The sequence below is a fragment of the Scaptodrosophila lebanonensis genome, unplaced genomic scaffold (assembly GCF_003285725.1).
Source record: "Scaptodrosophila lebanonensis strain 11010-0011.00,11010-0021.00 unplaced genomic scaffold, SlebRS2 tig00000001-arrow-pilon, whole genome shotgun sequence".
Lineage (NCBI taxonomy): Eukaryota > Metazoa > Arthropoda > Insecta > Diptera > Drosophilidae > Scaptodrosophila > Scaptodrosophila lebanonensis.
The window spans coordinates 16,779,493-16,806,187 of NW_022060529.1; the positions used below are offsets into that span (position 1 = coordinate 16,779,493).

At 37.4% G+C, this 26,695-nt stretch overlaps 2 protein-coding genes across 2 annotated transcripts in view; one reads left to right on the plus strand and one right to left on the minus strand.

Moving 5' to 3' along the window:
• Positions 1-26,695, minus strand: part of LOC115620602 — a 62,210-nt gene that overhangs the window by 13,204 nt on the left and 22,311 nt on the right. The gene's annotated exons all lie outside the window — the stretch shown is intronic.
• On the plus strand, positions 7,740-26,447 carry LOC115620593. The gene is made up of 3 exons (XM_030513907.1): positions 7,740-8,116; positions 14,526-14,946; positions 24,463-26,447. Exons 2-3 carry the CDS (start codon positions 14,838-14,840, stop codon positions 25,554-25,556), a joined length of 1,203 nt encoding a protein of 400 aa, XP_030369767.1. The 5' UTR covers positions 7,740-8,116; positions 14,526-14,837; the 3' UTR covers positions 25,557-26,447.

Here is a 26,695-nt window from a genome sequence, read left to right on the forward strand (position 1 = left end):
TTTACATGCATTCATGTCTTCAAATTTCATTTTAATTACGCAAAACAAACAGATGGACAGTTGAGCTATGTTGAGGCAGGAACTTGTCATTTTCAGTGTCAGTTGATTTGTGGAAGTGGGAATGCATTTTATAATTGCAAATGTGGCTTAATTATCTGAAATGTGAGCTACCTCATTGATGTGTAATTTTGTTGGCGTGTCTGTTTATGCAAAACTGCAACATAATACATTTACTAAACTATATTTGTACACCCATATCAAAGGTATTCAAAGTCGGTTGTGAAAGAAGCATTTCCAAATTTATTTTTTAAGTAAAATGTGAATTACTTTCTTCATTAATAAAATTAAGTAAAATTCAAAATTATATGTTAACACAAAAGAAAAAGAAAAATTGATATAAAGGTAGCCAATAAGAAGAACAGATAAGATTAGTGAGCAGATTTTCGACAACGAATATAAATAATATAAATTTTCCACCACCGGGTCTGAGATTACAAAAATAAAAAAAATAAAAATTGTTTTCCTTTTTCTTCTTACTTTTTTCTTTTTACAATTATCATTTAAGTAATTCTAAGCTTTTCTATTGATGTCTCTGACCACACTTGGCTGTGAGACGGGGCACAGCTAGCCGAAGGGCAAATAATATTCCCCCACCGAGTCGGAGGCATTAATTAGATATTACTGTAATTTGATTAGATTTATCCTTCCTAGAAAAGCCTATCTAGCTCATAAGATGCTTTTTATAATTTTTATATATTTCCTATGTCGACAGTCAATGTTTGTTGACATAAATAAATAAATAAGCTATCAAGCTTCCTTCCTAAGTGAACATTCAAACTTCAACTTTGGAAGGAACTGTGTTTGAATGGATAATGGCCAACAGCATGCCCCCCAACACGATTTCTGGAGCAGTTGCGATTATAAGGAAGAAGTGACAAAACACCCTATAATTGGGACAAACTATTCTATGAGGACCCGGGCTGTCACTTTCCATGACGTTGCGTAGAAGCAAAAAGCCACTCACAACACAATAAACTAATCGGCAAGAATAGTCCAAATCAGACAGCAGCCGCAACAGCAATAATTAAACGATATAAATTCAGAGCCATAACCGATGTGCTGATCAGTTTTCTCAAAAAAACCGCATCAACAACATCAACTTAGATAAATGTATGAACTATTTTTAAATATTATTGCACCGGATTTAATTTAAGATAAAGGAATAATCGTCATTATAGTAAACCTATTATATATGTCTAAAGTTCGTTTTAATAATCTCAAAAGAAATCTGACTGAAATCAATTTGTCTGTCTTAACTGCTTGCAGTTTTATATATATATACCTACTATATATACATGAACGGTGTTGATTCGAACGTTTTCTGGGTCAAATTTAATACATAAATCAATCAACCAAAACCTAAAAGGTCAGCCAAACAAAAAATAACCAAAGCAGAATATAAATATATAAAAGTTCAACCATAATTCAGGCCTTTCATTTTTTTGTGCTTAAAGATTTTAAATTCCTGGCTGCTAACTCGAAAACAGTACTAAACCGCAGGTTTGAACTGAAGGTTATTCTTTATTGAAAACTAATTGTATTAAAATATTGGCATTTAAAATACAGAAATAAAAATTGCTCTGATTGGCTTTTTGTGCGCACAAATAGTTTTCATACAGTATTGAAGCTTCAAATTTGATTTGGGTTTGGGTTTTTTCGCCAAGTGTGTGTTTAATACTATATATAGTGCTTGTATGTGGCGTTGGGGGCTGTTGTCACATGTGCGCCACTTGCCTTTCTCTATGGGTTCGTCAGGCATGTAATATTTCATTCTGCATATATCTTAATACCTTAAATGCGTCCTGCAGTCCAACGGAACACTTAACGGGTAGTGGGGCCGACGGGCCGACGGACGGACGGGCAGACGGGCAGTCGCGCAGACGGGCCGTCTACCACTTGGCTTGGCCCACTTTCTGTGAATGCAAATGCGTCTTTATGCCTGGCCACACATGTCAGACGAGCAGCAGAGGAGGCAAGCAGGCGAGCAGCCGAGCAGCCACAACTGCTCGAGTCAATGAACAAATGAAATTTATTTCATTATAAAACAGGCAGTCAAGTCGGCGTGGCAAGTGTGTAGTGTGTAGTGCGTGGAGTGGAGTGTGAAAGGGTGTTCTGTGTTCGCACACAGCGAGCATTTGTTTTAGCAAATGCCCAACAGCAGGGCGACAAGGAAAATTTCATTTTGAAATATGCTTTATGAAATTATTTAGCTCTCATGACAGGCGGTGGCAGCAGCAGCAGCAGCACCGGCACCAGCAAAAACAACAATATATAATAACCAACTTCAGGCCGCCCATTACCGGCAAACGATGGCAAAAATTGTAATATTAATTTTGTTGAACGCGCACGAATGAGCAAAGAGCATGAGAGAGATAAAGCCACAGCCGAGCAGGAGGAGCAGGACCTCGACGAAGGGGGGACCAAAGGGCGTACAAAACAATGAGCAGGCAAGGATTCATAATGGAATGCAATGCCAGCGACGACTGTTTGGGGTCGACGCGGCGTCGTAAAGGGCTAGTCAAGGCGAAACGGAAGGAAGTTGTGGTGGTGATGGCAGCAGGGCTGGAAAGGATCCTTACCCATATTATTGCAATGCTGACTGCTAACTGCTGACTGCTGACTACTGACTACGGACTACGGACTACTCTGACTGCGGACTGTATGTGCGAAATTTGTTACACAAAATTTGTTGGACAAAAGTGTCACCGGGGAATTAAGCTCATCAACGCTGATGGCCATGATTCAACTCTAACTAAAATTCAAGAAAGAAACCCCAGAAAGAATAAATGAAAAGGGAACGCAAACGCAAACGCAAAACGTTGAGATAAAGCTGAAATGGGCAAGGATATTAAAAACGAGAGCGCACAGACAAAATGTGAAAATGAAGATGCATAGAAAAAGCTGTTGTTGCTCTTGTTGTTGGTGTACGATGCCTGGGTTGTTGAGAATGGACAGGTTGGGTAGAATGGAGATAGTACAGAGAGATGGTTGCGGCCATGGTTTGGCTTTCGCAAAAGGTAATCAAAATAAATGAGCAACGTTTTACAAGCTGATGAAGAGGCGAGCATGAAATAACTCGTTACGATTGAATAGTGAGGTGTTTGCCGGCTAGGGACTTTAATGCCCAAAAAGGGACCAAGCCCCGTCCGCCCCACCGACCGATGATGTCAAAATATAAACAAAGAAAGCTACAAAAGATTGCACTCGACGCAATGACTTGTATGACTTGCTTCAGTAACTCATCACGGCATGAATAATGCTTAAAAGGCCGTAAAAACAAAATGTAAATTTAATTTTATGGCATTGCATTGGGTCTAGTGCCCATATTTTAACTCATTTCCAAAGAAACCCGAAATATTAAGACGCATTTCTTAAATCATAAATAGGGTTGAATATTGCCGTACCACCTCTACTGGTGGTCTAGGCTTGGTCTTGATTTCCAAAGAAAGGAAAGGCTTTACAAACAATTGTGGTCTTTAAATTCTAAATTGTTTTTAAGTCAAATTTAAGTCGGATTTTTCAATGAAGAAAACGTAGGTATTTTAAAGATATGAAAGACCCTTTGAAGCCTTCTTGTTATTGGTGTTTGCAATTCATCTTTTTTATGGAATAAATCCAATATGGTAAATCAAACGAAAAGCAATATACGAGTCTTTAGGGAGGTGAGCATTTTATGAAACGTTTTTCAAGCATTACTTAGATATCTATATATAAAATTTTAGTGATGAAATCTATATTAAAATATCAAATTATTCCAGAAATCTTCTCTTTGCACTCCTCCTTTCCATAAATACCAAATTTGAAGTGTATGCAGCAAATCTAATATGTATGAGCAATCAGTGCGTTAGTTTCATGAAAAGCTATCAACATAATTTCCTTGACTATGGCTGATTATGCCACTAAATATGACTAATTGATGTAGGATAGGCAGAAGGTGAGAGTTGTACTATACAGGACAATAAAGCAATTATAATCGCTGCTATCATTCGGCAGAATAGTCCGCACTCCTCAAGAGAGTCGTCAAGGCATTAGATAAGTTTTGAAGTTGGTCGTATGTTTGCTATAAACTAAAGCAAACCACTTTGCGAACGAAAACACGAAGACAAACTTTATCATTAAATAAATTAAGCACTTATAATTCCATTAAATAGAACACATTGCGAACTGCAGCCAAAAACTTCATTTCTTTAATACTTTTAAAATCTTGAGTTCCCTAGAAAGGCTTGCAAAAGCTTGAGTGGTTGGTTTAATTAAAGTGTAGCCCTTCGCCTAAAAATATAAATTAATATTGACTCTTTTAATGATATATGCGTCCCAGTCGACACTAATTAAAGTATATATAATATATCAATTACACTTAAATAAGTATATTTGAGTCTCGACAGGGCATTTCCAATTTTGATATAAGAACACTCTTTAAAACCTGTCCATGCAGCTTTCAATTTTATTGCGTTATAAATAGGATGTATAGATCCTTGTGCAGTTATTAAAAAAGCTGTAGACTCTAGTTATAATTTCAACATTTTACAGATGAAGTTTTCTTTAGGCATGCAGTGTAATGTTGAATTGTTTGGCTGAGCTGAAGTTTATTCGGGATACTCATAAATTAAACACCTTAAAGACTTACTGCTTTACAATAATTGTACATCAACCCTAAAAATAGACTCTATTTCAAATTATAATAATATTAAATAGTTTATTGCTTACTATTATTATTACTAATACTATTATTCTAAGATCTGAGTTCTTCTTTGGAGTTGGGAATAAATTTGGGTAATAAATTCCAAAAAGGCAGTTCCTTGTGTTCTTTTTTTAATGCATGGTGTTTAGTTTTCTGTTTTGATCTGCTCGTTTGTTATTGAAATTATATAGTACAGATTATTTTCACCATTCCAGTCAGAGTTATTGACACAAGTAAAAAGTTGTGAAATTTATAATTGAGATGTTTTACGTAACCACTTAAACGGCACCATTTAAAATGTGTTTCTAATCAAAAAGGTTCCGGGTCTGACCACTCTTTAACCTTAAAGTTTGATGTCCTTCCTAATTGTTTGTAAAACACAATGAACTTCTAATTGGATCCGAGCCAACAAAGCTCAATTAATAAAGTATTTATATGCGTGTCTATGCCTCAGATATTTACCCATGCGTATCGGCTGTTTGTTTTAAAGGCACACACTGTATATACTCGTATGTATGTATGTATGAATGTATATTTGCAAGACCACGCCGTTGTCGATGTTAATGTTAATGCTGTGCCGCCGTCATATCCCAACCGGCAATCGATATGGTCTCTCATCAAACTTAGTTTGTTTACTTTGTAAAAGAATCCATGACGCAATCTTGGCTCAGCATTCAAGTTAATAAATAGTTATTTGACAGCTACACGCTGCTGCCCATCCAAGAGCACCCCACATCACATCCCCATAGCTATATAAAGTGCCGTTAGGGCCCAGTCCCCAACTCCTGAAGCTTAGACGTACTCGTACTTCGCCGCAAGTCGTTTGCTTATCAGTTACTCAACGTTTTATATATTTTTGTTGCTGTTTTGTTTGTTTGTTTGTTGGACAAACGGCTAAGTAGACTTGGGTAATGATGGCGACCAAGTCGACACGTTCTTTTGCCCCTTATCATCGTTATTGTTGGCACGCACACACACACATACATATACTTTTGGAGTTGCAGGCGCAACAACTTTCAGTTGCCTTGGATGCGATTGCGAATCAGGCTCGGTCTTGGGCTCGTTATTATCCTATTAAGATGTGACAGCAAGCGCGGCGCAGCAAAGAAACTTTTCACTCATACATGCACGCACCGAGAAAGGCACACATGTCGTATACACAATGTGTTTATATACTTTTGCTTTGAGGCAGCAGCTCAAAAGACATTAGACATTACAAGCTCGTTAAAGTGAAATCAATGTGCGATTGTTGTTGTTGTTATTGTTGTTGTTGTCGTTATTGTTGCTCATTTCGGCTACAGAGTTGGTGCGTTATTTTTATTTTATTAGACGAATTTAGCTGCCTCTTTGCTGTTGTTATCTGAGCTGCTGTGGACGACAGTTTATGTGAACCATTTGAGAGCTCATTTCTAGTTGGCAGTAATCGTTTAGCCATTGCCAAACCATTTATATGTGTAATCATGTCGCTTAGTCATTTGTCTTAGTCAGCAGTGCAATGCAGTTGCCACTGGTTTTGTGCCACAATTTTAATCCGCACAGTGATCGCATTGCGGATTGAGGGTGTTGTCATGTTTCCATGATTTGCACTTACATTTGCATTTCACGCACGCCTTGGCCTGGATACAAATGCAAAAAGGCAACGATCTCTTTGCAACTGTACGAGTATTTACATAAGTGATCGATTGTTGATTGCCGCAGCATGCACGTGACGAGTGCATGAACCTGTGACGATGCACGACGCAGACGAGCCCATACCAATACCAATACCAATACCTATGCACATTGCAATGCTAACTTTTGCACAAAATTCCACATTTTCGACAATATTTCAGCTTAATTACAAACAGGCGTGTGCGCGCTTCCGATTCCGATCGACGTATTCGCAATGTTCATTAAAATTTCTCAAACCACTAAGTGTACTTTATTTTGGGATAATTAAAATTTCACAAGCCAGCTTCGAATTCTATCATAAAGCACTAAATGTACTTTATTTTGCGATCATTCACGTGTTAAAAAAGCTACAAGTATTATCGAATTTAAATCAACTATAGAAACGTCACACTTAAAACAAATTGGAATCGCTTACAATTTGAAAAGTAATCGGAATCGAGAACAGGCCTGATAAATAAAAAGAAACACGCTGACGTTCGCACAAATCGCTAAACATTTTCGCGCAAAAAAGCTTACTTAAAAGCTTAAGTAACAAGCGAGAAAAAAGAGAGCGCAGTCGACTAAAAGAGCACGCGTTGTTAACACCGGCTAACTACTACTACTAACAGGCTAGCCGGTTGTCAACGACGCCAGCCAGCCACAAAATTGAAGAGCGAAATGAAAGCCAGAGAGAATATTACAGGCGATTAAAGCCAACTTCAAAATGCTCTACACCCAGAAAAACTCAAGGCATTAGTAAACAAATATCAGTTGTTGACTTGTGTCAAGCGACTAGGATGAATTCGAAGTAGGAGTAAGGAACAGAGAAAATATTACAGGCGATCAAAGCCAACTACAAAATACTCTACACCCAGAAAAACTCAAGGAATTAGAAAACAAATAGCAGCTGTTGACTTGTGTCAAGGGACTTGAATGAATTTGGAGTAAGAGCAAATAACTAGACAATTTAGTGGACTTTATTGTCTAGGAATTGGAAGAAGATACAGATAAAATTGATCTAATATTGACTTGGCCGTTTCCGAAATGAAGTTGGCTAATAGAATATTTGTATTATTGATGGCGTCTATATGCTTTCGTCTGTCACGTACATTTGCAAATACCTAATATGCTCTTTCCACACTGCGGCTACAGAGTATAACAACAGAGACGTCGACATTAGCGGCAACAGCGACGCTGCAGAGAGTAACGATCGTTGCCGTCGTCGTCGTCGCTGTCGCCGTCACGAGTTTACGTTGGCGCTGTCTCTAACTCTGGATGTCTCAGTTAAGCTTTTCAATTCGATCAGCGAAGACGCAGGCTGCCTAAATAATAAAATTGAAAATATCGTGCACACATCGCATAAGTGATATGAAAAATTATGGAAAATTAATTTAATTTAACAATTAACGAGCCAACAGCAATAACAGCAACAGTAAGAAAAACGCGTTAAAACGTAACATAACTAAGTGTCGGATTGTGAACGTGTGTGTGTGTGTGTGTGCGTGTGCGTATGTGTGTGTATGGCGAAGAAGTGAACAACAGAAGACGATGAACAGCAACGGCAGCAGCACAAGCGGCATCGGCAACAACAGCAACAACAACAACAACAACAACAACGACAACAAGCAACGCAAATTTATGTTGTAGAGCTTATAAAATTTACGTGGCAGGTGTGTAGCACATCGAGCGCATTCCGCATCAAACAAACCCAATAAATATATACAGGTAAGTGTACATATGGCTATATACCTTTATATGTATGTATGTATGTCTCTATAACATCAATATGTGCGTGCGTATGTGTGTGTGCGTGTGTGTGCCACATTGAGCGCAAATCAAAGTGTTGCACGATTCAATAAAATTGCGCATAACATAGAAATATATGTGTGTGTGTGTGTGTGTGTGTGTGCGTACGCATAGTATGTGTTTAGGTTTCGCATTTGTGATTTTGATTATATAAGCGAAATTTTGCTATACGAGCAAAAGCAGTAACAACACGCAGCTTTTTAAAGCCGTCACACATAACGACATGTCGGCTGAAATATATACATACATACATACATAAGACATATCTGCAGCTATATATGTGTGTATGAGTGTATGTTTAGATAAGATAGCGTATCTAATAGTTCATACATAACTAGCTTCAACATACCAGTATAGAAAATATTTCCGAGGTTGTTTATTTATCTATGTATGTATGTACATATGTACATACGTGCGTATGTTTGTATGTGGTACTTTGAAAAGAGCTCAATAGTTTTGTGGCCGCTAGAGTTACCGCCGATACCAGATACTATTATTCCTATGCATGGATGTATGTGTGTATATATGTGCTTGTGCGCATTTTATCTTTAAGCAAATGTTTGCACACATTTCCTGGCACATTATTCACAACGTTTTGCTAAATAATAAACAAATTATAAATAGGTAACTCAATAAATGTACAGTAAACTAAAAACTAAACAAAAACCGCACGCACACACAACAACAAGAGCAACAACAGCAACAACAACTTAACTAAATGCCGCGCGCAGAAAGCTTTTTTGGTCAAATGTTGTACATATGTTTTTTGTGTATTTTGTTTACACAAAAATCAAGGTTAAAAGCGCAAAGCGACAGCGTTCGATCATAAATACAGACATGCACACACACACACACAAATGTACATACATATGTGTATACAAACAGACATCGCATGCGCAAATGAAAAAAGGTGGAAGCAAATAAAAAGCAACGCGCGCAGTGTTTAAAATAGTTTAATGGGGAGGTCGGACGGTCGGTCGGTCGGTCGGTCGATCGGTCGATGGCTCAAGGGGGCGGGTATGTAACAGCATTAATGAAAGTACGCATAGGCCTTAAAAACTATTAAGCGTGAAACGAACAGCACCGCAGCAGCAAGTAAACTTAAAGAGACGTTGCCGCTTCAGGCCCAGCTTTAAAACCCCATGCAAAAATATACTAACACACATACACAGAGCCTCACACACACACACACACACACAAACAAAACAGAGTAATTTGAAGGCGGCTAAAAACCGAAAAACCAGAGCAAAGCACACAACATAAACGAGCCGACCAAGCCGACCAGCCAAGCCGTCGACCAGGCCAGCCAGAAAGCCGGCCAACCAACCGACCGACCGACCACCACAGACCGGAGTCAGAAGCCCCAAGCTTCGCTGCAATGTGTGCAAAAGAGATGACGAGCTTTTTCTCTGCGCTGGTGGTGATAGTCAGGGCTCTGGGTAGTTATAGCAACAAATCGCGCACAGTGGCTCGTTCCCATTCTTTTTACGCCTCCAAATTCAACTGGAAACATTCATACTCATCTTAATTAATAGTCCAAAACAAAAATGTAACCCATTTAGGAAGTTTCTCTGTAGACAATTTAAAGTTGAAGTTTCTAATTACTTTACGCAGTACCATCTACACCAGCATGTTAATAACAGGCCCTGTGTTAGGGCTTAACAGAGAACGCACTCAAAATGTAAACAATTACTATGTAAAGACTGACAGATTATGTTGTCTATGATTCACACGTTCCGCTTTCATTTTGCGTCCCTTACTTGAGCAGCATGCAGTGGTATTGTGCAGAAAATGTTCCATTTCCATTCCAATGCATAAAAGTTTATGTCAATGAGAACTCAAATATCGAGCTGGCAAGTTTTTTTTTTCCATTGTTGTCTTTGCAGTATCATATTAAAAACAAAATTGAGTTTCGTCATTAAAATAACGCAGAGTAATATTTGAGTGTCAATTTAATAGTTGTATTCAAATAGCAGAGCCAGCGAACTTGTTTTTATTGTTTTCTGCACATATATGGTTGTATACTTTTAAGAAGTGATTCAAACATAAGGGCTGGCATCAAATATCGCAGAGAAATACTTCAGCGTTCAGTGCTTGCCTATCACGGCCATTCACCATATTTCCACATTTTAGAAACCTATAAAAAGTACATATTTCTCAACAGCTGGGCCTTTAATGAGTTTTCGTCAGAGCTAACCAAATAATAAAAACGCACAAAAAATTAACAAACCGAAATCCAAATTTAAATAACGTAGATCAATGTTTCTTTTTAAAGTAGTGCTAATTTATATCATTAATTATTTAATCTATGTTCTATTTGAGCCCACATAGAAGCAATCGAAATCGAAGCATTCTTCGTAAATTAACCACATATTATCAGTTCTGTGAAAATTAATCTAATAGTTGATTAGCTTAGGGTAGTGAAACATGTTTACCGACTTCTTTCAGCCTCTTTAATATTTGGTCAATAATTAACAGTTTTAAAATACATTTAAATATTAAAAAATCATGCAATAATATTTTCGCAATATTTTTAATGGTTGTAAACTCAAAAATGTCTTAATTTCAAGAATTTATCAAACTGAGATGTTTAAATTTAATTTTTTTTATTGCTGTCAGGTTTTGCCTTTTAAAAAGATTTAAACGAAGACTCCAGTAATATCTTGCCAAGCCACAACTTAGCATAGAAATATCTAAGTCTCACGAATTTTCCAATCAAACAATTTATTAATTGACGAATTGGCGACTGTGGGTCATTGCCGTCGACGATTTACTTAATATAAAATGAAATTGTCACAGAGCTATATGAATGAATACCTTACTGAGGATTCTGAAGCTAAAGGATTCTTAAGTTCGGATTCAAGCTAAGCCGTTAATAGGTTTTCTTTGCTATATCAGTGGATTGAGCCACTGTGCGTCATCGCCGTCGCCGCCGCCACCGCCGCCGACAACGTCGACCGTCCGCCCCTTTCAAGTGCGGCTGCTGTTGCCGCTGCTGCTGGCTCATCAAAAAAGCCAAAAGTTGTTGAACGTGAAATTATTGTACGCGAACACGAGTAAATACACATACACGCACACTCATACCTTGGCTTATACTTATGTATATATGTATGTATGTGTGTATGTGTGTGTGTGTGTGTGTGTGTACGAGTACGGAGGTATGCATAAGTATTTATGTACACACATGCGATGTCGATGGCAACGGCTGCGCCGACAACAACAACAATAACAACAACGACGTTTTGCATGCTTAGCCCCGACCCCCGACTCCAAGATAAATAATAAAAAGGCATGGAATAGATGCATCAGATTTCGCATTCAAGTGAAATTTATGGCAAATAATAAAGCTTATCTTGCTTTCGAGGTAAAACTTACAGTTAGCATTGGCAGCGGCAGCAACAGCAACAGCAACAATAGCAGCAACAGCAACAACAACATCAACAGTTTAAGCAGCTAGATGGCTGAGTACTTATCGTTGTTGTCGCTGAAGCCGCCAAAGCTACGAAACCCCCATTATGTTTTCTGATCGCCGTTATTGTTGCTGTTGCCGTTGTTGTTGTTGCTATTACTGTTGCTGTTACTTTTTCTGTTGTCGCTGTCGTTGTTGTTGGTCTTAACAGACAAACATACGCCGCTCGAGCAGCAAAAGTCGACGACAACAAAAGTAAGCGTAGCTATCACAATTTAGTCATCTACACAAATATGCACAGAGAGGTGCTCATGTATACATACGCAAGCAAACACACACACATACATATGTACATGTATATACATACATATATGTACATATGTATGTTGCCGCAAATGCCAGGGGGAGCTTATAAGTACACCTACCAATCGGTGTACGATTCACAAGAAACTATCAAGCAAATAGATGGGTTACCCACATACGAGTACATATGTATGTACATAAGTGCACATATATATTTATATTCGAGTAGGTATATATGTACATCTATATATGTATATGCTCATAAGTTTGTATATATTATAGAAACACCAACGCAAAGCTTTGAAGATAAGATAAGACCATAGCTGAAAAAAAAAAACATAAACTGCCCGCCAAACGGTTTAGAGATCACAGTGTAAATATACTTATTCTTAAAAGGCAGAGAGAGTTGAGGGGAAATACAAATTTGTCAATGGCAGAGAGCAGAGACAACATTTTTAGATAAAATAGCCTGCAAATATGGAATTCAATGATTTTAGAAGTCATTCAGAGACTGCCCTTTCACCTACAACTGACAAAATGTTTTCAAGAGATCTTCAATGATTTTCAACCTCCAAAGTCGACAAATATATACATACGTGTTGGTGGTCAAGAAAGATTGAAACATAAAAAAAAATCTCCTGCACATTTTATTGCACTTACTATACTATATAACGCATCACTAAAGAAATAAAACCTAAGTAAGAAGAAAAGAAACTGCACATGCAAAACACAGAACATTTTCAAACCGATGGTGGAAAACTTTTAATTGAACGGCTTTTTAAATTAATTTATTCTAAATAAATAATAATCTTAATAATTATCTGAAAAATATGGACCTCTTTGGAAAATCTCAATTACTTAGCATTAGTAAAAAGAACTGGATACTTTAAGCCTTGTTTTTCCATACAATCGAATACGATAAGTAATAGCAGTCCGAAATATCTTTCTACCTTCTGTTTCTAAAATTCTAGCATATAAATAAAAAGGATGGGTTGAAAGTATTAGCAGAAAAATGAACGCTTTTCAAAACAACCAAAAAATATTTGTAAAAAAGAAGAGTTTGTTAAACAAAAAATGTTTAACTTCACGAAATTTTCCAATTTTCCAAGCCAGACAATTATGCAGATCGTCGATTCCACTTGACTAAAAACCTTAGAAAAACCTACCTGCTGCTTGAAAAGAATTTTTAAATCATTGAAATATTACGAGACTCTGCTCGCGATATCGCATGCTCTTCATTTCCATAGAAACAAATAAATTCATTCACAACAATTTCTTCATTTGGGTTTATGCGAATAAATTTGTTAAATTGAAAAAGCACTAAATTCTGTTTACATCAAGAATAGCCCGTAAAAGAATTCGCTGGAACGAAATGCGAAAAAATATTGTTTCCTCGATAAAATTTTTATGATTGTTAAATATATGTATGTATATGTACGTACAATGGCATCTCTGAAATTTCTTATTCAGCTATTAAATAGCGAGCTCCGTCGCAAGACAAACGATAGATACTATACATCTGTATAAGTATTATGCATGTGTGTGTGTGTGTGTGTGTAAGAATGTACTGTGTGGGATTATTAACCTTTCTTGGCTCTGTTTACCACTTTATATACTTAATATATGTATGTCTGTATGCACTCATATATAGATTATAAAGAGATGGGCACATATTTGCAAAATCTAAAGAAACGACTTCTGCTCGCACTTACACACTTACATGATTATAAATTTTGCACTTAATCTAAAATGAGATAGAGCTTGAGGCACTCGAATAAAATTATTTCCAGTTAGCAGCAGGGATTTACGTGGAGTGAGCATCTTTATCAAAATAATTAATTATTTTAGCACCTCATGAAATTACAAGTTGCTGCACCCGAGAGACCAATTAAGATAGCGCCAAAAATAAAGTGATTAATAACACTTTGCTTGAATTGTTCTGGCAATTGAATTATTGCCATCAATTCCTGCCTAGGACAAATAAACTAACAGTAACTAATTACGCACTTTATCTACTATACTATAGTATGCGGAGTTTGTAAGTATGTATAGTAGGTACATAGGTATGTATGTACAAACATTGTGTGACCCCCAAAACTCGAACTCAAATGAAGCGTGTAGTCGCATTTTTTAGGTCTTTATCAGCTGTGAAATAAGCCGCGCACAAACATTTTATTTATTTTTCTGCTACTTTTTTTTTGTATACAAGTACGAGTATAGTATATTGTAGTTAGACGGGTGCGTATCTGCTCAGCAGCAGTGAAATGCTCTCGCCTGGCCACTAAAACCGAAACAAAAAATATATATTCTGCTATTTTTAGCAATGATACAACGAGCGTCAAACAGCCACCGACTGAATGATCAGCGGTGGCGACTAAAGCGTCTGTGTGTTTACTGCTTTGTTTTGCAATGCAATTAAATTAAATATATGTACTAGTTGCCATGTGTATGTGTGTGTGTGTGTGTGTGTGTTTGTACTTGTATTTGATTGTATGGGCCATTATAAACATAGATTGTGGCTTGTTGAACAAATATGCGAACATCGAACCACAGTCGAAATAAATAACACAAAATAATAACATTTGACACATTTTCTATACTTTGGTCTCTTTGCAGACGACTTCAACATTTAACAGGCAGTCTTATAAATTCAATTGATTTTGATTTGAAAAATTTCTAACGAGCGCCCATAAAAAGCACAGCTCCAAAAGAGACAACAACAGCGCCAGAAGTTCGTAAGAAATTCATGCCAAGTAACATCGTCTGCTGGTCCACACTCCAAGGTCATATCGGTTGCTGACTCGTTATCGGGCACGTTGCAAGCACTATTACTATATAATATATACGTGTATACATCTGTATATATATATATACGAGTATAGCCATATACGCTGTATCAGTATATACCACCAGAAGCCATAAGACAAAATGTTAAGCTTGCACAAGACAAGGTGCTCGAACGGCATGCTAACATATCCACCGATGCTAATATTAATATTTGCCTCATTCCCACTGCAAATCGTCAGCGCAACGACAAGTAAGTACCGAAATGCAAATATTTGCTAAATGATGCGATCACAGATAATTTAAGCTGTACAAGTATATACGGAACGCACTTTATTGCAGCTTGTAAAAGATACATATTTACGAGTATGCATAATGATTGTTTATGTACTCGTATGGGCAGGTGCGATCTATTAAGAACGTCTATTTTAAAAACCTATACAACCAATATCGTAAATTGTTTGAAATTTTCGTATTTTATTTGTGTAACGATGGCAACAGATTCTCAGCATTCTTCTTCAACTATGCCAGCAAGTCTATTAAATATGTTCTAAAATTAAAATACCATAATTTTGAACATTTGATTAGATTTATGATCGCTTATTGCGTTTCTTGGGTGCCTTTCAAATATTCGGTTTATTTCAAATGGTTTTTCAAAGAAATCTATGCAACGGCTACAGAGACACATCTTTGTTGCGATTTTTATTTCATTCATAAACAGGTCCGAGAATTGTTCTGTTTCCAATTTAAAAACACGTAATAAAAATAGAATAAAAAAATTGGCGCTTTGAATTTGGAATTAGCATTTTTATAACCTGCAGAAAAAGGGTATACTGAAAGGTAGAACTTATGTTGCCGACTATATACATATATGACAATCGAAAACTGTTGATTTATTGCAGCTAGGGACATTACAGATCATAGATATTACAAACAACAGGAAATATCTGTATTGAAACTACTCTTCGTACTTAATTCTGGGTATCTTTATAATATATATATAGTTGTTATAAGGTGAAGGATTGATTTAGTTCAGGTTAAAGGCTATGGGAAACTGATCGGGTACAGGGCATAGAAGAGTCGTGCTCGAGTGACTTGATCGTTATACTCGTTTCAATTTATGACAATAACTTTTGCATCGTTTGCATTTGGATGCGACAGCAATCATTAATCACATCTTCAATGAGCGCGAATAGTATGTAGAGCTGACAAATGTATGTTTGAATCTAAATTTTGCCGCTGGGTAACCTTGAAGATATCGATAGAAACTTAGAAAATGTTGTTGCGGAATTGCTAACCAGTCGGTATGGCAATTGTCTGCCTTAATTAATTATTCGATTGGAAAGGGTGATGTATTATTTATGGTGATATAGTATGCAGAGCAATCTCAATACAGCTATTTGCTGAATCTACTTAATTCAGTAATTTGATAAAATTTTCGAAGCATTCATTAAAATGGTCCTTTATATACAAAATGATATATTTTAAGAAGTGTAAGGCATTTGTCTTATAAGCCAGATCGGATAGCTATAGCCATAAAGCTGTCACAGAAATTATCCACCAGTTTAAAACACTTCTTCCCACTGAAGATGTTCTCGCCTTAGAAAATCATTATACTCCTATTTGTGATAATTCTGAACTATTTATTATTAAGAAGAGTTCTGGTGCTCATTCAAGAATTATGTTTCAAAAATAGTTCCTTAATATTGACGTTATGATTTTTTTCATACCCTTACCTCTCGATTGGGAATTCGAGTGTTTTAAAATCAGAGAATAAAAACCAATATCGCAACACTTTAAAGAACCATATGTTGATTCACACCGGGTACAAAAAAGTTTTCCGACACAGTGGAGATATGTTCAGTTCTTCTTCACATTGGTTGTCGGGGGAACCCTGACTCAACCTCAGCTTATCAATTCAGTCTTTACTTTATCTGCCAATACCTGAACAGTTCCAAATTTATTTATACTCGTTAAATAATTGATTTGCTCAGCAAACGATTAGCACCAACACGTCACAAAACTTTCTCCATGTACTTAAATTTGATAATTTATCAATATTTAAATAGAATTTGTAAATAATATTATCGCGTCACAAATATTTCGTAACACAAGTACATTTTTCTAGACCACTCTCTACGATTTTTAGGTTTTCGAATTGTTTTGCATCATATAATTTATTTATTAACAATTAACTAAGCACGCTCAGCGATAGCTTATAAGAATATAGATATGGATATGGATAATTTTGCAAAAATATTCATTAGATTATAAAGAGTATACCAATTACTTATGCGTAATTTTATCAACTTGTATGAGTATGATTATATTCAGTAGTATACCCTGCAATATGGCCAGCAAGAGCGGATTGTCCAAATTGAAGAATCCGCATGCACTGGTAGTACAAATCAGCTCCATTTTCTGCGACTGAAGTCCAAAATATATGAGCTATATGTAGAGTAGCGATGATTAAATATCGATCAAATCTCAGAGACACGCTACTTACAGTGGAGTTCAGGGCTTTATTGGTGTGCTCGGGACGAAGTTTCGCAACCCCCTCCCCTAGTACTGAGCGGGTCTCTTTAAAGCAATCCCGCAGACGATGCGTAAAACAAATTGTAATCCACAGATGCTGAAGCAGAGCCATCAGCTTAATAAGGACTGCTAGGACTGTAGGCACGGTCCTAGACGTTAATGAATGATAGTAAAGTACGTAGTAGGTGAAAAATGTGTGCACCATGCATTCGACGGGCACAACGCTGCAAAAGCAACAAATTTGCACTCCATGCAGTCTGACGAGGCGGCAGCTCAGCTTCAAGAGACGCCATTGAAGACCCATCACTCGCCATATCTCCAAAGAGAGTAGCTGTTGCTGCCCATCGTATAGTCTTAGTGGGCCAAGCCAGTGCATGCGCCCCTGAATTCGTGTAGCATCCTCTAGGATATGGCCCAAGAGCAGATTGCTGTGATAGATCAGATGAATGACCATCATCATGCCAAATATATATAAGGAGATAGCCAATTGCAAGACCAACATACAGCAGATCACGAAGATTGCGCAGAACACATTAGCCACACTCTGAGTCACTACAGGATCATGGAATAGCAAATAAATCTGCCAGCTCGCAGAGATAAAGTTAAATGAAAACACAGTCACGATGTACATTAAATGTCTGGCACTGTATAGCTGCCGTTCGGTCTCCTCACGCAGCTGCTGCGTGTGCTGCAAACGGCTAAGCTGTTTAAAACACCGTATAATTAAATTAATGTTTGCAATTAATTGTTTTTGCCTAATCCTATGCATAAAGAGCGTCAATAAAACGCAAAAGTGAAGCACCACATATCGCCCGAACCTAACAACAAATAGGAAATTGGAGTCGGTTAGAATGGATAGGCGCTTGGCGATATGGTACAAGGTATAAGGCGAGCAACAGATGAAAAGTCCGAATATCAGATAGCCGTAGATGCGTCTACATCGGCTGAGATGCCCCAAGTTTTTTGGAAAGGGCGCAGTACTGTCCAGAAGACCAAACAAGTTGGTCATAAAAACGAAAGCACTGAGCACCGCTTTAATAATTCGTCGTCTTTTCCTTGTCGAGTCACAGAAATGCAAGCGCACCATTTTAAAAAGGATTATCGGCTTTACAGGCTGCCAAGCTACTAAATGGTTCTAAATAAACCGTTGACCTGCCAGTGAATTGAATTTCATGGTAACGCCCACATCCATTTTACTGTGACCTTCAAAGCCATTAAACAGATTGCCATAAAATGGCTAAAGGTCTGGTCACTCTTGACCTCCAAAGCCCCTACGTTTTATATATAACATTCTAGATACCTGCTAAACTGAGATATGTCTCTTAAGAAAATGTATCTGTAGATTCTGTGAAATGAAGTAATAAACATAGGAGAACATTCTAGGTTCTATAATTATACCCTACACCAGGAAGGTTAAAGGGTTTACCAATAAGTCTAAATGTCTAAACTTTAATCTTTATAATACCTCATCAAATTTTGAAGATTTTTGAAATTTCATACAATATCTTATAACTACATACATAGAGTTATCATAGAGTTATCAAAATTTAGGCGATATGCAATTTAAAGTCTGACGAAATGTCTATTAGGTTTATTAATGTTGAATCTCCTGTTTCGCAATATGTGAACCGCTTTGGAATATAAAACTTACACAGAACTACTATTTTTGTAATTAAATTAAAACAAACAACAAATATAAAAAGTTTTGTGCTCCAAAAAGATCAATACTTATACTTTTTATGTACATACATAGATAATTCTGTTTGCTTTTGTACGTGATTTATTTCTGTATAGTTTCTTCAATCAGATTGGAGAAGGGGACGTGTCGGCTAACAAGCAATACAGATAACAATAGAGGCGTACTTGAGCTGTCGAAATATGTGAATTATGTTGTTGATAAGCAAACTTATTAGGCTACATACATAATTGAAATGTGTTAATTTAAAGGGAACAATGTCCAATCAGTCATATGATGCTGCGATAAGACCTGAACATAGCGTTGAACTTATAATAGATTCTACTCGACTATAACATCATGTAGGCCTTCAAATAATCAATAAGAGAATGGTGGTTAAGGTTAGCGTCCATAAAAGAAGAGTATGTACTGCACTTATATGTATATGCTGAATATAACGACTTGAAGAAAGGAAACTCTAAAATGTGTAATGAGTTTTTTGTAGCATCTGCTAGTGTTTACCAAAAAAAAAAAAAATCTATGCATAATCTCAAAGCATTTTTATTGTGATTAGAAACACATAGTTGGATATGAAATGCTCCTCAATCTCAAGGAATCTTTTCAAATGTCTGACCGTTTTCCAAGCGACACCTGTATTCTGCTTTAGTCGGTTTCGACTTCTTTTAATTAATTGATAATCCCATAAAGCAAAAATTTGCGAGCGTAATTTTAAAAACATATTTACAAAAAATATGCGCCCACCCTTAGGGGAACTTTTTACTTGCTCGTATCTCTTAGCCATCGGTTCTGTCCCTGTTATTCGTTGCCATTGTCTGGCACTTAAATGAACTTCAAACGCTGTCCAATCAACTCAAGACTCTTATTAATCTTCGCTGCGCTCTAATTTCGTATGCCAATCAGTGGGATACAAAGTTAGTTTTTGGTTCTTCAAGTTCAAGTTAATTTGTCTGCTCATATATAATGGGAAATTTGGGAAAAACAGCGACGCACTGGCAGTGGCAGTGGCTAAGTAAACAATGAAGTCTCGCCCGTTTGAGTTTAGCCGGGCAAAGTAAATACATATCTGGCGCAGCAATCTCCTTGATTTTGTGGGGCGCAAGTTTAAGGAGCAAGACTCGTACTAAAAACTAAACTTTAGGGCACTTTGAAGTACAATTTGCTGTCGACTGCTGATTCTGTCGGCTGCCGCTTGTCGGTTGCCAGTCTCCAGTCTCCTCCATTCGCCAGATGGCCCCAACTCTGGCTCCACGGGTTGTCGCACGCTTTCGCAAGCGCACAAAGTTCCTACAATTTATTTAATTAAAGTTTTTTTGTCGGTCGCCCCGCTCGCTTATCAGCGACATTTGGGACAGTTGTGTGCCACTTGTAGTTGTATTGTGAGCTGTTGGCTTTGGCTTTGAAGTTAAGCGCGTACCGAACCAAACCAAACCGAGTCGACTCGACTCGACTCGAGTCAAACAAAGATTTATACGTATAATGAGGGTGTGTGAGAAATCCAATTTAAATAGCTTTCCTTTCACCATGTTGATAAATTAGACGCACTGCAACGCATTCGCACACCTAACCTAGATACGAGTAGAACAAAAAACCTTACACACCTAGCTCCTACTAGTCCATGGCCCTCCACCTCACCTAATCCTACCATTTGCCACCATTCAGGGATACAAGAATGACACCAACAAGCAGCCAAAGCCGAGCAACGAATGCAATAACATTGGTACAATTCATGTACATATATAGTATACATACATACATAGTAAATACAAGTATATATACATATAGCAAGTTACTGTAAATATATGTACATATAATGTGTATATCTGCATGCTATTCTGCCAGGATTGAAACTTATAAACAGCCGTTGAAAGTTTTCATAAAAGCCAAAGAACACACACACACTCGCACATAAGCATACATACATACATACATACATACATACATATTCGCACATACATACAGACGCGTTTGAGTGCTTTGCATTTTATGTTGCATACTACAAAGAAGAAGGGAAAACTCTTTAAAGTGAAAACTTTTTTAATAATACGACGACTTTTACAAGTGTGCGTGTGCGTGTATATTCGAGTCTTTGTATGTACGAGTATATACTATACATACTATAGGAGCACTTATACATACATACTATACATATTAAGGTACTTAAGAGAAATAAGCTGAGAATACAAATTTTTTTGGCGAAAATTCTCTACTTTAGATATGCAGCTATTTAAAAATTATTCAGCTTCTACAAAATTACAAACACTGTTAATAAATGCTCTTAGTAACATATTAAAATAAGCCAGCTTTTCTTAATTGGATAACAATACACTCAGAGAAAAATGAAACAACACACAACTTTAGTTTTCTCGAATCAGATTGGAATAGAATTTAATAGAATTTGATAGAATTGCCAAATGAGTTCCCATTACGTTCAAACAGAAATCAAGTTGAAGAATTAGGTGTACAGCTAATTCTGTTTTTACACGATCTATGTTACACGATCTTTTTTTACACGATTTTGATATAACACGGTTTGAAAATTAAAAATGTTATATATATTTCTTTAGAGATAAGGAACAATCCACTTTTTTTGCATATGATCAATGTCTTTTTCTGGAACCAATCTACCGTGTAAAAACAGAATTAGGGGGTACTAGTTTTGTACATATGTAACTAACAGAAAGAAGCGTAGTATACTTGATCGGGATGCCAAGGCGAGTCAGCCGAGCTAGAATAACCTTACTCGAGAAATTACAAAATTGAACTTTTTCTGATGCACCCGCTCAATTTGGCTTTTTTCCCCGTCAAATCTGGTTGCTTTTGAACTGAGATTGCGGGAAAATATTCCAAATTGCGGGAAGCGGGAATTCTGGCTTTTTAAAAATACATTGTAAAAAAAAGTAGAAACGAAGCTTATACTTGTATGTGGTTAATGATGATGGTTTATTGAGCTTTTTTTATACAAAAAGTGACTTATGTACTAATTATGTATGTATATAATGCCGGTCGATAAAAAAAACCGTGGAAAATACATTTTTTAAGCATTTCTTGCAAAATAAATTTAACTTTTTATTACGCTTTTTGCAAAAATGTTTAGCTTTATTGCACTCTCCTTCCATCAAAAACAGTTTTTTTTTATACCCTGTACCCAAAGGGTACAAGGGTATATTAGTTTTGTGCGAGTGCACATGGAACACACAGAAGGAGGCTTGGTAGACCCCACAAAGTATATATATTCTTGATCAACATGACAAGCCGAGTCGATATAGCCATGTCCGTCTGTCCGTCTGTCTGTCCGTCTGTCTGTCTGTATGAACGCAAGGATCTCCGAAAGTATAAGAGCTAGAATAACCAAACTTGGTATACAGATTCTCCTGAGACCGAGAAAGGACGAGTTTGTTCATTTTTTCTGATCCACCCCCCCACTCCCCCCCTATTAACGATTTTCTATAACTCCCGTAATTCTTGGAATTTTGAACTAAAATTTGGTAGTCACATTAGGTTAGTTACTATATAACCGTATACCAAGTCTCATTATGATAGAATGATCGGAAAGAAAGTTATAGCCATATAACCAGGCCCAATGCACACATACATACATATGTACAAGTACACAAACACGCATAAGGCACGATTCTGATGTAAATGTAAATGTATGTATGCATGCATGGAATATTTTATATATAATTTAGTTAATTAATTAAATTAATTTAGTTAATTAATTAAATTAATTAATTTAATTACTTTTTTGTGGGGTGGTACAGGGTATTTAAGAGTTGAGCCTGCTCGACTTTAGCATTCCTTTCTTGTTTCTTCTAAAAAGTTGGCAACACTGCGTTTGACTCATCCTGTACAGACGCACATCGACACAATCGCAATGTAAATAGATGCTAAAACTACATGTCTCTAGGTGTTGATAATTTTTGTATACCCTGTACCCGGTAAAAAGGGTATATTAGGTTTGTGCAAAGTATTTAACAGGCAGAACGAAGCATCTCCGACCCCATAAAGAACACATATTCTTAATCAGCAGGGCGAGACGAATCTATCTAGACATGTCCGTCCGTCTGTACGTCCGTCTGTCCGCCTGGATGAACGCGTGGATTTCGGAAACGGATTGCAGAAAGGAGTGCACATTATCCAGACTTGGTATATAGACGCTCTTAGTCCCTAAGCTACACGAATTTACATATTTTATTTCTTGGATTTTCCATCCTCTCCTCCCGCTACAGAATTTCGTCTATACTGTCCACATTTCAAAACCAAAATATAAACCAAACTTTGTACAAGTAATCTATATGCCATTATTTAGGTTTTTTTCAAGCTACATCTAAATTGGTCATTTCTAAGAAAAGTTATTATCATTCTGGCAAGCTGCAGCATCAAGTCCGCTCTTCTTCTCCTTTTTTCTTGTGCAGTGCCTGAAGTTTGTCTGGATGCAGAGTATTTCACAGTCGGGCTTGATCGACTGTAGCGTTCTTTCTTGTTGCTCCATAGTGCTTTAAATTTGTGACGAAATAGGTGAAATGTGCGTTTGCTTCTGAGTATTATTTAGCGACAGTTCTTTTGAAAGCAGTATGATATTGCATTTAAGTGGTTGACTCATACTACTAGACTGATGATTTCGTCTAGAGATAAGCTGTCCAAACAAACTTTTTATACTCTGTACATAAAATGTACAAGAGTATATTAGGTTTGCGGGAGCTGAAAATGTAACAGGCAGAAGGAGGCGTGGCAGACCCCACAAAGTATATATATTCTAGATCAGCATGACGAGACGAGTCGATCTAGCCCTGTCTGTCTGGCCGTCTGTCCTGGATCTCAGAGACTATAAGAGCTAGAGACACCAAACTTTGCACAAAGATGCGTTATATGTGTACGCTGTGCAAGTTTATTTCTTTTTTTATTTTCCCCCCACTTCCCCCCTATGGGGGTTTTCCCGATTTTCAATTCGTATAATCGCCTATATCTCGGAGACTATAAGACCTAGGAACACCAAATTTTAGTCCCAGATGCCTTATGTGAATACGCAGAAAATGTGTATTTTGGAATTTCCCTACCTCACCCCCCTCCCATGCAAATCGCGATTTTCCCTAACTCTAACAGTTAGTTATTATGTGTCCGTAGGCCAAGTTTCACTATGATAGAGCGATTTAACAAGAAGTTATAGCCATAAATATATTTGCTGCTGCAGCGCTGCTCAAGCGCTGTTTACGCAGACACGAATATACGAGCATAAACATACATACACTCACATAGATGCAATTGCTTTGTATAGGTGAAATTATACACCCTTTATGTGAGTTCGAATACCAAAAGAGGTCAAATCGATCAACAATTTTTTTTGTAATTCTCTTACTTTTTTTAATTTCTATAATTATTATAAGCATATGTACAGAGTATTTCAAAGTCGGGACACCCGAATTTAGCTTTTTTACTTGTTTCTCATTCACACAGTCAGCTGAGCTGCAATAAAACGCACTTTTTCCAGCTGTACCAACTGTTCACTAATCGTTCCACTTTACTCTTGACCTTTTGCAGTAGAGCTGCCGCCGCTCATACCGAAGCTATGCGATACCATCAGCTGCCCGGCCGAGTCGGAAATACAATGTCCCGAGGACAGTTCTCTGCGCGAAGACCTCAATGCTGTCGATCTGATTAAATCGAAAACAGTAACCACCGCACCCATCGCCACAACACCGCAGACCGCCTTCAACTCCAGCCAAGTGTCCGCGGAGGTCTTTGCGCAGTGCTGTCTGGCCAAGAAGTGCATTTGCAAGACATGTTACATACAAGACTGCAACAAGGAGGAGGGCGAGGTGGTGGTCGAACTGCAGCCGGACGCGATGGACACGCCCGGTCAATGCTGTGGCACATACCAGTGTATGCCCCAACCGAATTGCACCGAAGTGCGCGACACCTCCTACTATTGGCTGCAGCACTGCCAGCGCTGCCATTGCACCTCGGGTGCTCCCATCTGTCACCAGAGCTGTGACGAGGACATTGGTATTGAGAAAGCGAATGCCATATGCGAGTCGAAGAATTTGAACTCATATTTTCAGGATGGCATGAGCTGGAAGGATGGCTGCTACGAGTGCGAATGCGTTAAGGGCGAGGAGAAGTGTGTCATACCGTTTTGTGGCAACGTCAATTGTCCCACCGAGCGTCAGGTTATCATCAAGGACACCTGCTGTCCTGTCTGCTGGCCCCACGGCGAACCCATGCCGCATGAGAAACCCAGCTACGATGATGGCTATGGGGATTACAATAACAAGAAGCCACCCCACGAGGCCAACAATCGAAGTGACCAGGATGAGGATGAGGAGCTGCCGCTCCCGCCTCTGCTGCCTGTAGATGAAGCAAGCAGCATTCTGACGCCCACAGCAACTGCCAGTTCCCCCTCGGCCGAGCTAAACGCTAAAATGTCCAGCACGACGATGAAGTCAGCGGAAAAAATTCACCCACCACCTTCCTCCGAAGTCAATCCGCCCGACCTGCCCGACGTTGTGATTTACTATCGCATTGCCATTGCACTCTTGGTCGTTTTACTGGGCCTAGCATTGCTATACATTTGGAAACTGCGCGCTAAGCAACGTTCCTATCGGCCCGTCTCCAACTTCGATGACAAGGTCTAGGAAAGAAGTTCACGAACTCAAACTAACTACTAATTAACTATTTCTCTATACATACTTATATGTTGTATTGATGTTGTTTCATTAATTTTTGTTTATTTTATTTTTTTGAATTTATTTTTTTTTGTATGTAAACGATCTCATATTAAGCTCACTTTCACTTCCAAAAAAAAAAGAAAAGAAGAAACAAAACACAAATCCGTATTACCTTGTTCGGAGAATAAAATATGTTCATGGCATGGCCTGCAAGAAGGAATGGTCTATAAATTTGAAACTACAATTACGAATCGAGATCTCATGAATTATTTTCATTATCTGAACAGGGCTTTAAAAAGTATTCTAATGAAATTATGCAAAAATGAGTTACTATCGCAACAACAACAATTTTCACAACTTATCGTTGAAGTCTATATGTATTTACGTATGTATATAGGATACGGTTGCCATTAGAGTGCGCCAAATCTACGATTAGTATTAAGCACATGATTATCATAATTATAATGCACGAACCTTAATACCAAACAATTTAAAGATATACGACGAACGAGCCTAAGCTCCCCACTACGATGTACATTTAAGATAATAGCGCCCATGTTCGCCATTGATAGTAATTAGCATACTATATATATATATATATATGTATACATAAAGCTATGCATAAGATGTAATATCTATGTGATATTTGCCAATAAGGTAATTTTATAAACAGAAGCTACAACTTGAAAAGGGCCCACTTGAAAAACCTTCACAATTATACCTAAAGAGCAGCGTTTCTGTTTATAAAAACAAAAAACAAAGAGATATGGATAAACTATAGCTATTTTGAATACCATATACAAATACATATGTAAATCAAATAAAAAGCATATAAGCCAAGCGAATACACAATGCCAATGAAATTGTTTTCTTTCAAAATCTCCAAATTAATAACGCCTCCAGAAAGTAAATTAACATTAAAAAGAAATAATTTATTAAATCTTCTAGCTAATAAGAGTTGTTATAACGGACCAAAAGGAGTTCGTTTCGGTGGCAGAGAATGCGGTTTCTGATTTGTACAAAGCACGCGTTTGGGAAAATCCGTAGTCCAGCTGCTTCATTTATTAGTTCTAATAACTCAAGAAATAATGGACCAATATTTTTAA

Excerpts from the sequence above, each read along its gene's own strand:
- LOC115620593 (XM_030513907.1), top strand. The coding sequence starts at position 14,838 with ATGTTAAGCTTGCACAAGACAAGGTGCTCGAACGGCATGCTAACATAT. Across the intron at positions 14,947-24,462 it reads AATCGTCAGCGCAACGACAA|TAGAGCTGCCGCCGCTCATA; the intron begins GTAAGTACCGAA and ends GACCTTTTGCAG.